The sequence below is a fragment of the Caretta caretta genome, chromosome 2 (genome assembly GCF_965140235.1).
Source record: "Caretta caretta isolate rCarCar2 chromosome 2, rCarCar1.hap1, whole genome shotgun sequence".
In the NCBI taxonomy this organism is placed as follows: domain Eukaryota; kingdom Metazoa; phylum Chordata; order Testudines; family Cheloniidae; genus Caretta; species Caretta caretta.
The window spans coordinates 239788721-239800791 of NC_134207.1; the positions used below are offsets into that span (position 1 = coordinate 239788721).

The 12071-nt window shown below is 39.1% G+C and overlaps 1 protein-coding gene across 11 annotated transcripts in view; it reads left to right on the forward strand.

Annotated features, from left to right (window-relative positions):
• Positions 1-12071, forward strand: part of SVIL (supervillin) — a 223248-nt gene that overhangs the window by 146502 nt on the left and 64675 nt on the right. For 4 of the 11 annotated variants that reach the window (XM_075125959.1, XM_075125960.1, XM_075125958.1 and 1 more), the window contains 5 exons: positions 381-1059; positions 6154-6237; positions 8378-9298; positions 9636-9806; positions 10444-10478. In XM_075125959.1, coding sequence (XP_074982060.1) covers positions 381-1059; positions 6154-6237; positions 8378-9298; positions 9636-9806; positions 10444-10478 — 1890 coding nt within the window. The remainder of the gene's footprint in view (positions 1-380; positions 1060-6153; positions 6238-8377; positions 9299-9635; positions 9807-10443; positions 10479-12071) is intronic. The other 7 variants (XM_075125962.1, XM_075125963.1, XM_048837758.2 and 4 more) reach the window with 5 other exon arrangements.

The following is a 12071-nucleotide window of genomic DNA, read 5'->3' on the forward strand; positions in this document are numbered from 1 at the left end:
CATTGGTTGTATTTTTAAAATCTGTGAGTTATTATAAGAATCCTAACTTCCTTTTGAAGGTGAAATACATGCTCAGTATTCAGGAGCATTTACTTCACGTTCCTCATTCATTGTATGTGTTTTGGAGATGTCAGTGCAAGAAGTAGAGGGTTATTTTGGAGTAGTTCATGGCAGTAGCCATAAACAGTTTTGCTAGTTAATTTTGAATCGCAAAAACCTATAATAACTAAAAAGAGTAAGTCACACTATATACGTTTGAAGCCTGCTTATTGAATGGCAAGTGTGATACTCCAAAGAGATTTGAATATATTCAGTAAAGTGTGAATTCAGGACAAGTCACTAAATCCCTCTTAATTATTCTACTTACATACTTTTTGTAGGAAGATCAAATGAAGAGGAGGAAATTTCAGATTCTTCTGTAGAAAAACAACCTAGGTCATCCAGGTATCGAGCAGAACCTACAGGAGCACATTCAGAGCCTACATATAGCGCAGGAGCTATGGATACCCAGGGACTTGAGTCTAAAGCAGAAAGAATAGCTAGGTACAAGGCAGAGAGGAGACGCCAGCTAGCAGAAAAATATGGATTGCCCTTAGAATCTGAGGGAGATTCTGAATATTTATCCAGGTATACCAGGGCAAGAAAAGATCCTGACACTGGTGAAAAAAAAGAAGTAAAAAGCAACAAGCAGAAGGATGAAAGCAAGGAGTATAGTTCCCTGTACTCCTCCAGGTCTGAGAATAAGGAATCATGGAGTACTGCTTCTGAATCAAAGGAATACTCCTTCCATGAAAAAGACAGCATTCCAGATAGAGAGGAGCTTTCAAACTTGGAGAATAAAAGAGCACAGGATGTTAGTGCTCCTGGACAGGCTCAGAACTTGTCATCAGAAGTGGATGGTTCTGCATCCTTTTCATATTCTGAGCAAGAATCCTCCTTTAAGGAAGTGCCAGTGTCACCAAAGCAAACTTGCAGGGCATCCCTTTCTTCACCAAAGCAGCCAGTTTCACCAAGTCATTCACACAATGACCAGCTCTTGTACAGTGACACCAGACAAGGGTAAGCATGCTTTTACTATACTGGTATCCTTTGACCTTCATAAAAATCTCTCTACAATACAGACAAGACTTAAAGATGATGTACCTGAATAAGCAAATTCTCTGCTGGTGCTAACGTCTTGTGTGCCTTGAGCTGAAGATACTCATTGTCAATCTTGTAAACCTGGATTACTATGCTTACATGCAATAAGGTTTTACAAGTCCATGTGAGTGTTTGCTAAGTGCTGATTAGATTTAAACTACAGTAACAAGAAGGTCCTTTTATGAAAATAAACTATCTTTTTTTAAGAGATTTCTGGAGAAATGAAGAATGGGGTAGTTACAGTACTACATTTGTTGCATTTTGAAAATGTTTATTTATTGTTTGATCTAGAAAACACTTTCAATTTAAATGTATTTACTTCATATTCAGTATCTTTTTTTTAGTAAAAGTAAATTTTCTATATTATTTTCTCTCTATGAAGAGGAGTTTTTTGCCAATATTAAATAGAAGTAGCCTGTTTCCGTAGCCTGCAAATGAAAGTCTTAAACTAAAATGTATGTTGGGTAGGTTGAAAAGAATTGTCCGACAGTTGTAAAAAATTAGAGCCATGGGATTTAGGCAAATTCTGATTCTGCTGGTAGTCTCATACAGCATATAAATGTTGCTTTATGAGATCCTGCATATATTGAGTTCCAGAACACTTGAGATGTAAACTTTTCCACTCTGTCTTCCCCACATAAGTTTTCACATACTCTTATGCCTCGAGAAATCTGATATTTGGTGGATAGGAGATTCAAATTAATTTCCCAGTCTTCATTTGAGAGCTGCAGCATAAGATTGCTAATGTTACTTTGAAGTCTGAGAGCCTCATATGCTTTATTGTAGCAAATGAAAGCAAAGTCTCACTAGTAATTCTCTAAATACTTCATCTTCGAACAACTTCTTCCCCTAAAAATATACATCTTTAGTTGTTTGGCTCCCTGAAGGTTAATATAAGCGAATGTATTGCAGGCTGTAAAGAAACAAGATGAAATGGAGACATCCAGTAACAGTAGTTTGACAGTGTACCATCTAAAAAATGGACAGTAAGCTGTTGTCAGTAAGATTTAGCTGTGCTAGGTAATCTTGACTACTTCAGAATAATTTACATGAACTAATATAAGTGGAATGATTCGTGAGGTTTATGTAAATTTAACCAGCAATGGGAAAAGATTATTAAAATCAAGTTAATTTGATTTAGTATATTGTATCTTCTTAATGAAGTTATTAAATTCAAATGAGAGCAGTAAAACTCCTCAGAGTCTTTAAATTCTTCCTAAATTCCTCATTTCGTGGTATTTATGTACCTTTCAAGTAGTGAAAGGAAAGTGTCCCCTATCCCCTCCCAGTCAAAGGCTGTAGTATGAATGTCTCTTTTCGGTTTCCCTTTTCCTGCCGGTAGATGGATGCAGCCAGCTATCAATTATCCATATTCACTACACTTGTGCAATTTTGCTTATTTCCCCTTTCTGTTTCACATAGGACAGGACTGATGATAGTACAGGCAGTCCTTGACTTTGACGTTCGACTTACAACGAATGGCAGTTACGATGTTTCTGAATTGAGACCCTGATTCGATTTATGACAATTGGTTTCAACTTTATGATTCTCGGTCCCACAATGGAGTATACTGTGGTTCCGAGGTACAGCGTTTCAACTTTCAAAGCAATTTTCAGGAACCAATTGTGTCGTAAGTCTGAGGACTGCCTGTACTTCTAATATTTTAGAGCCTTGAAAACTCAATTTTTAAGATAGCTTCCTTTATGCATCTGCATACAGCTGTCTTTGGATACTCCACTTAAGCAAAAGTCTGAGAGGAAAAGTGCTCATCTAAGGGAGCTATCAGGAGAAAGTTGAGAAGACCGAGACTGTGTTATTATATATGCAAATAACTGCACTGCAGACTTTTGACCGGCTATTACATTCTACTGAGATGTTTCAGGGAGCCTGGTCCAACAGAAGGTCTCAGCCGAGCACTGCACACTTCTATGTCGAGCTTTATTCAGTTAATCTAAAGATAAATCACTCCTGACTAATCCTATTACTAATAGGAACAATTAAAGTGTGAGTCCCCAGGACTCTTCCTTCTCTGGTTTATAAATCCCTGAAGCTAAAGGAGTGGACCAAATTCTAGCCTTAAAAAAGGCACAGAGATTAGACTGTCACTCTTCAAAACCAAGAACCTGTCCACTTCAATTTGAGGTTCTTGTTCTCCCCGATAATAAAGTAACCTTAGTGCATACAGCCATGAGGAGATGCTTTTAGAATAACCCTCTCTTCCATGTTTTTTACCACTTTCCAGCTCCAGAACATGTTATTTCAGCTTTTCCACCACTGTAGGATGGTGGGAAGACCAGACTATGTTCCTCGTAGAACAGCGTAAAGATCTGTTTGAGAGTAGAAAACTGGCCCTAAAAAGTAAATTATTTGTATTTACCTGAGGCTGTCTTATCTTGCCATTGTTTTGTTTCCTGTGGGTTCCCCCCTACTCTGGTCTGACTTAATCCTTTGAGTTTAAATGGACAGCAATACAAAATTGAACAGGAACGCTAAGGCTATGTCTACACTACAGCCTATGTCCGCAAAACTTATGTCGCTCGGGGGTGTGAGTATTCCACCCCCCAAACTATATAAGTTGCACCAACATAAGCGCAGATATGTCCAGTGCTATACTGGTGGGAGAGCTTCTTCCGCCGACATAGCTTCTGCTGCTCGCGGAGGTGGGTTTTTTATCCCAACGGGAGAGTTCTGTCCCATCAGCATAGGGCATCTTTACCCCATACGCTGCAGCGCAGGGGTACAGGAACAATTTGCATAGTGGGGGTGCTGAGAGCCATTGAACCAAGCTCTGAACCAAGCTCTAAACCCTGTATATGAGGGAAACCATTTCAAGCCAGGGGGTGCGCAACACCCCTAGTTCCAGCACCTACATTGCAGCAGTGCAACGGTGTATGCATAGACATGGCCTAACGCACACAATATTCAGAAAACTAATGTGAATGTCTTCCAGTTCAACGTAATAGGCTTTAAAGAATTCAGAACTATTTTTAAGAAATACTTATAGTTGTTTCAGGAGGGTAAATAAGCTGTTGTCTCATGCAGTCTGTTCTACTAATGTTGCAATGTTGTATTCTCCGTCAAGTTTGAATATGCAGGTATGACTAAAAATCAGTTTGCCTGGTGTAGAGCTTTGAAAATCAGAGTTTAAAATTTCAGTGTTCTTTTAACTTTTGTGTTCAGCTGACTTAAAATTTAAAAACAAATACAGCTTGCCTAGAACAAATATGAACATTTTGTGACTTCCTGTGTTAAGAAGGTTTTATTATTAATTCTATTTCCATCACTGAGCAGGCAAAGCCCGCACAAAGATATTCTTTGATATTGGCTGCATTTAAAAAAAATAACCTGTCATCACCTGTCAAATTATCATGCAATAACCCACATTTTTAACATGGTTTACTTACGTTTGACTGCTCTTTTCAAAGGACAAGAGATTGAATACAAATGCTCCTTGCTCATGCCCATTGTGATAAATGCCAGAATATATACTAACAAGCTAAGAGGAAGTTTCGTTGTTTCAAAGCAACCAAATCTCTGCTGGGTCAACGCCCCATGGAGTGCTTTGAAAGGCTTTTTCCACCCTTTGTGTGCAACTCTCTTTGGTGATCTTAATAAGATGAAAAACAAAAATTGTTTTAACAGTAAGGGGTAGATTTTAAATGAGAGATGGGGAGAAAGTCGTAATGGTTGAGGTTTCAGACTGAACATTATAAATAGACAGATTTATTTACAGAACCTATACATGATTTCCCTGGGATCTTTTTATCTGACCCTTATAGGAAGGCAAAATAACAGAGTTTTTAATGAGTTTAAGGCTTACTCTAAATTCTTTTCAATTTAATAAAGATCCTTTTGCCAAATTCAGCTGTTAAAGCAGTGTGTAAATCCAGAGTGACTCTACTAAATCATAAAGAGCTACTCCAGATTTACACTAGTGTAACTGAGCAGAATTTGGTCCATTATGCCTTTACATTGCATTTTGTACATAAACTTCATCATTGTCTAAAAAGGTATATGATCTTCTATGGAGGTTGGACTCTTTGTGGATATTATAGATATTGAATGCATCTGTGAAAGAGTGCAGTGGTATATCAGTTGTTTCATGAAGGGCTTTTGAAGCCTTCAGTGCTTTCAGATTTCAGTAGGCGCTCATATATTGTTTCCATTTTGGAGTCTGATGCAAAAAGTATTAGGCCAAGAATGTGTTTCTTTGCTCGTTTAGAGTATTTTAACTCTTCCCACTTTATCCTAAAAGACCACATACTCCCCACTCAGTGGGGTGGGAGTTACTGGATCTGAACTCCCTGAAACCCAGCATATTGCTCTCAGAGGAGGGGGTTTTCTGATGTTCACTGTCCTTATGCAAGAATTTCATGTAAGCTATGGTAGTACATTCTCCTAGCTTCATTAAACTTGTGTTTATTTGGGGCTAAAGATCTTTTGGTAGACTTTAGTTCTTTAGATTGCAAATAGAAGGAATAGTCCAACAGTAATCCTATGTGCAATATAGTACTTCTGTCCATGTAACATATATAAAATGTCAAACCAGGAAGTAACATAAAATTACTTTCTATGTAGCTTCCTAATGATGATTTAGATGTGGCTGTCCAGGTTCTGAACTATTTGGGCATGGTTAGTTAAATGAATTGACAGAATGTTTAGGCTTCTGTGTGTTTTCAGAGGGGATGGATCACTTGATCATTACCTATTCGGTTCACTCCCTCTGAAGCACCTGGCATTGGCCACTGTCAGAAGACAGGATACTGAGCTAGCTGGACCTTTGGTCTGACCAGCATGGCTGTTCTTATGTATTCTTTTGTATGTGAAGGTGGTTATTTGATAAATTATCATGCAAATTTGTTAAAGTTAGAAGTGTGCAGTGTCAGTACTTCATAAACCAAGACTTTATAATTGAGAAATTTGAAAACAGTTTTAAGATTAAGGCGGGGAGGGAATGAGTGTGCATGTATTGACGTCTTACCAGAAAGTTATCTGAAATTCTGTTTTCTATAGTAGTACAGGGAAAGCAAAACCTGAATGGTTTCTTCAGAAAGATTCAGAAGGGGACACACCTTCACTTATCAGCTGGCCCTCCAGGTATCCTAGAATGTAGCTGTGTGGCTAATAATCGGATTATACATATTGTTATTGACTTCCCTCTCCTTCTCCTTTCCCATTCCCTCATTTAACATTTGTCTTTTATATCCTTTAACAGCAGTGAATCAGAAAATACTATTTCTGTTCAATAAACTGCTGCGGAAACTTGTTTCTCGAGCATCTGCTTTTTGTCACTTATAACTAATTGATGTTTTCATGAAGAACTAGACATGCCCCTAATGTTTTCTTCACAGCTATTATGATATTGGTCTTCGGTTAACTTCTTATCTTATCTCCAGCCTGTTCTTGGCCATTTTCCTCCCCCCACTTGCACTCTGCAAGCCAACAGATTTTTGTATTACAAAATGCTTTATGCCCTGAATGCAGGATTTGACTAAAAATAAGACTTTATCGTTTTATTTTTTAAGAATAGAGTGGGGGAGGAGGAGTAAAAATGAAGCCACTGGAAAGACAAAACAACCAAATTCAGAGCTACAAATAGCTGCTACTCTCCAGTTTGACAGAACATCAAAAGAGTTCACAACTGGAAAAATGCTTTCTGGGGAGGAGTCTTCATTGCATTTCAGACTGTTAGTTAAACTAATTATCTGACTCTGAAAACCTCACCAGTGACTGTTCTGAGTAATTGGTGGGTGCATAATACCCTAAAAAAGCATTTTTTTAAGCTTTGAGAATGAGCGCTCTTATTCGTGTTTTGAAGTAAGTCACTGTGAGGTGCTTTGTTTTAAAATGGACCAGTCCTCATAAGAGAGAGAAAATATTAAGCAGATGGAAAGGGTGATGTTTCAAGTAGTTGGAGATATAATGGATTATACTAGCGCTCAAAAGCATTAGTCTATTTTTTTTAATCTTGTTTTTATGTAAAATAAATTCTGCAAGTAGGAAAAATCTGTTGGTAGCAAGCCTTGAATTGCACTTACTTGAGGGTTGGAATATCTGTTAATTGCCACTAAATAGTTAGCTTGGTACTGTACATGAGCTTTTCCCAACCTTAGGGCAAAAAAACACCTTACTGATTACTAGTTGCATGGTGGGTGTGGGGAAATAGCTTTCGATTTTAATTTTTTATATGACATTTTAAAATGTTATTCAGCTGTCTCACTGACTTGCACTTTTTGTGGTTCTAAAAATTATGCTAGAGATGTGTTACAATTATGTGGTTATGTGTAGGACAAATGCTGCCCTCAGGTGCTTATTATGCTTAGCTCCTGTTGATGTCAGTGGGAGCCAGCAGCCGGCATCCAGAGGCAGAATATGGCTTGTATTTGTGCATGTACATCGTAAAGGTTGAACAGAATTGCTAGAAAATAAACCAAAGTGGGATAAGTTTCAGTACATTCTCAGAAATTTAGCATATTGGGATGTGGTGAAACTTTTCTTAAATGTTCATACAATGTAAGTTCTTGTACAAACCCACAAAGAGTGACAACCATTCTGGGCTTCCATTTTCTACTGACATGTTTTTCATTTTTAGAGAGGCTCCTTAACATTATTTGGTTTCATTTATCAAGATAGATAAAGTTGTGTGCCACATTTGAAATGCTCCCATTTCTGAGGTTCACATGGAGATTTTGACTTGTCTATGTAACATATTCTGTAACTTTTTTTTTTTTGAAGGGATATGGGGAGATACCAAGATGTTTGACTAATTTGTTTCAAAGTGAGCAAGGATCAGTATGTTGGCAGCTTAACAGTACATATAGCAAAAGGAGGTCAGAATTTCACACTAACGACACCCTTCCAAAAACTATATTTTTTAGAAAGCAACTCTTAATTCTCTATTTTGAACAATATGAAAATGTATTACGTTCAACAAAGGAGTGGAATTGTGATTAATAGGAACCTGCTCTAAATTTGATTCCTTGCTCAGTTATCTTTCTGAAAGGTCACACACATACTAGGTGCCTGTAAAATAATTTAAAATGTCCTTAAGTCTGGTGTTAATGCCAAGATTTTAACATGGGGAGGTTGTTTCAAAGTATATCCTTAAAATACTTAAATGCTTATCTTTTTATTTTGTTTACTATATGATGTTGCTCTCTGTTCCCACAATTGATATATGTTTTCCCCAAAACTAGTTATTGCTGGTCACAGCTTTAATCCTTTTTCTTTCTTAAAGAGTAAAAGTTAGAGAGAAACTGGTGAAAGAGGAAAGTGCTCATGGAAGCCCCGAACTTGTCACAGACCCTGTATCTCAGAAAAAATCTCATCCAGTGCCAGTTGATTACATGCCTCTTCAGTCAGAAACTTCTTCCTTTCATAGGGTTGCCACCCAGACACTCAGTTCAGTCCGCCAACCGATACATGGATATATTCAGCCTGCTGGTGTTGCTCAAACTGCCAAACTGATGGCAACAGAAGATCCAGAAAATATCTCAATTAGTAGCCTCTTATTACCAGACAATGCCAGCATCATGACAAAATCCCCACCAGCCACTGCATTGGAAAAGGAAAAAAGTAACATACTTCAGAATTATGGCTCAAAGCCTGACGAATGTCCTTTGGGGACAGAACAGCTTTTGAAAAACAGAAAACCAATTTTGCCATCTGAGGTTCTCAGGCAAGGGAAGAGCAATGAAGACCATTTTAGAGCAAGTGAATTTGACAAGGCTACTGTTCCCTCATCTCTTATAAGCAAGCTAAAGGCTAACTCATCAGAGCTTCAGAAAGAGCAAGAGTGTACTAATCACCAGGTGCCTGAACCCCATTTTAAGACTCATGAGAACACTGAAAGGAGTGAGACCGTTATGTACATACAAAGTGGATCCATATCATATTCTGCTAAGGCGAAAGGTCAAGCTCAGGAAGTGTCTACAATGAAGCATAAACTCCTGACTCGCTCAATGTCTGATTATACTGGTTCTCCTAAGCCAGAGGCTTTAAACAGTAAGGAAACTGTTACGAGAAAGGAGATGGTGTTCCAGAGTGCTGAAGCAAATGTGTCCAATGGTGAGATTGGCATGGTTGACACAAAAGTCTCTGTTGCTCAACTCCGTAATGCCTTTCTGGAAACTATCAATGCCCACAAGAAAACTGAACTGTAGGTGACCATTTCAGAAATATTTTCGTGTGACACTTGCACGCCCTTGGCAAAATGACAAACTCAACATCAGTAGTGTTCTGCATTAAACCACACAGCTTAGCTCTCACCAGTGTGTATTGGAGGCTGAATCAGCCTGAATCTGCTCTTATGCTTCTGCTTGCTACTGCAAGTTATGATGTTGGGTAGCTGGAATGTTTGCTATACTTCTGTGCATGTTACTGTAGGAGCATGCAGAGTGATCTTTAGTGGATTGTTTTGGTGGGATGCCTATATCTGTGCTTTACTTTTCTCTTCTATTCTCTTTTCTTTGCACTTTCTATCATATGATTAAAAGTGAATCTCGATTTGAGATGTCAACATCAGGTACTGATTTGTCTGCCACTACTGAACCTGAAAGAGTGTCACGAAGGCCAAGGCGCTATTTTTCTCCTGGTGAAAGTAGGAAAACTTCTGAGAGATTTAGAACTCAACCAATCACTTCAGCAGAACGAAAGGAAACAGATAGGTAGGCATGTGCGAGACTGTATGTAGTGTTCTGGTCCACGTAAATACGAATGAGTTTAAGAAGAGAATTTTCTCACAGTAATGTTAGCAAAACCATTGTACAAAGGGTTTTGTTTCACCATAAAAATAAAAATAGTCAGTCTTCATTTTAAGATAAGAAATGTAGTTTTTCTGACACCTGACAGTTTCATTTCTTTAAAAAATAGGATTTGCTTTAGGTATCTAGTTATAGGAATAGGTAATGAATTGTTGTAAAACACTGAAATGCAGCTATGTGATTGGTTCTCAGTAATAATAGATTTGTGTGTGTGTATGCAAAGTTAGGTCTTTAAAAAAAAATAAACCAAAACTCAACATTGTGTTAGAGGAACTGGCAGAAAATCTTAAACTATGATCTTCTATGAGTTGTACTTGAAAAAATTTTCTTTACTAGATTTAAGATCGGCTGGAATTGCTCACTTTTCTGCTTCATTAGAGGTTGTCCTAAATGAAAATTATTGAAACTTTGAAAGCATCCATGATTTTCCTCATTCGTAAGACATCCGGTACCCCATCTGGCAATTTGAGTGGAAGATTTGTGTTTCTAGATTTTCTATCCAACTGACTTTTTTTTTTTTTTATTTGCTGATTTTTACCAGGTCCACTCTGAGTCCAGAAATGCCAGCTGCTGAGGGTAAGTCTGTCTCTTCATCCCCATTTCCGCTTGGGTAATTGTGGACTTTTTTTTCTTGAAAAAGGAGTTATATCAATATAAATATGAATCACTAAAATATGCTACTGTTCCTTGAGCTGTATCTAGAAGGGTTGATTTGCCATTCAGTGTTAGGCCCAAAAAATTGCTTCTGCAACTTCCTAATGAAAATTATATTACAAAAAAGGAATTAAGCCAAACTGCTTTTTTCTGTATGTAATCAGTTGTATCTGACCAAAAGTACAGATGAGTTTATACCAGGAATAAAAATCTATTACTTCGAACCAGTGGTCTGGGACCAGTGCTTAGAAAAGCTGTACTGCTCATGGAAACACTTGTACTGGTCTAACAAAATGTTCTAGCCCAGCAAATGGCAAGATATTGGATCTTAAAGCTGCCTAATTTTGAATACCATTTTGCTAATCTCTTTGCCCCATACACATACTTCAATTCTGACTGACACAAATTAAGAAGCTAGTTTCATGGCTAATCTCATGGATAGCTAAATGTAAGAGTTTGGTGTTGTGATAAAAATATTATAAAATATTCCCACTTTGAGTCCTGTTTGTGCCTTAGTTTCCCCTATATGCTGTCCTGTTCATAGGCGCCGACTGCGTGGGTGCTCCGGGGCTGGAGCACCCACGGGGAAAAAAATGGTGGGTGCTGAGCACCCACTGGCAGCCCCCCATCAGCTCCTCCTAACCCCCCCCCCCCCCCACAAGTGCCTACTGCCTGCCAGTGGGCCCCGCGGATCGGTGCCACCTCCTCCCTCCCCATGCCTCCTGTCCGCCGCAAACAGCTGTTTCTCAGTGTACAGGAGGTTGCGGGGGGGAGGAGAAGCGAGGACATGGCATGCTCGAGGGAGGGGTTGGGAAGAGGTGGGGTCTCTGGGGAAGGGTTTGAATGAGGGGCGGGTCTTGGGGCAGAGCCAGGGGTCGAGTACCCTTTGGCACTTTGGAAAGTCGGCACCTGTGTGGGTAGAACATATCTGTTTGCTCTTGGGGGGAGGCTAAGACACGGGTTAATAGCATCTAACTGTCTGGGCCCTAGGCCCCATATCAGTGGAGCAGATAATGGGAAATCCAATTGCCCGGACATTGACACTTAGCAACCAACAACCCAGAGGGATATGGACTTTCCACCTCTCCTTAAGGAGGCTGAACAGCATTTCCCCAGCTTGAGAACAAAGGAATAGAGAGGTTTGAGGTGGGGGATAAGATTTGACTGCTGGAAGGAGTTGGGGAACGTGATCAGATGGAGGGAGACAAACGGAGCTTGAACCAAGTGGTTCACTACAGCTTGGCTGTGCTCTGGGCTAACCAGAATGGACTATGCTTTAACCTTAATTTCTCTCTGCTACCTCAAGGGCTTCCTATGCTGTGTTCCAGTTAACAAATAAATCCTACTGTTTTGACCACACAGTGTAGGTGTCACTGCAAATGCTTGGCAAGGTGCATTAATCCATGAAGATTAATCCATTAATCCATGGAGATTACAGGTCTCCATCAGGGGTCTGTCTCAGTTGGATTCACTGAACGGAGCTCATGGGGTGAAGCAAGAGTGCTGAAGGCACAG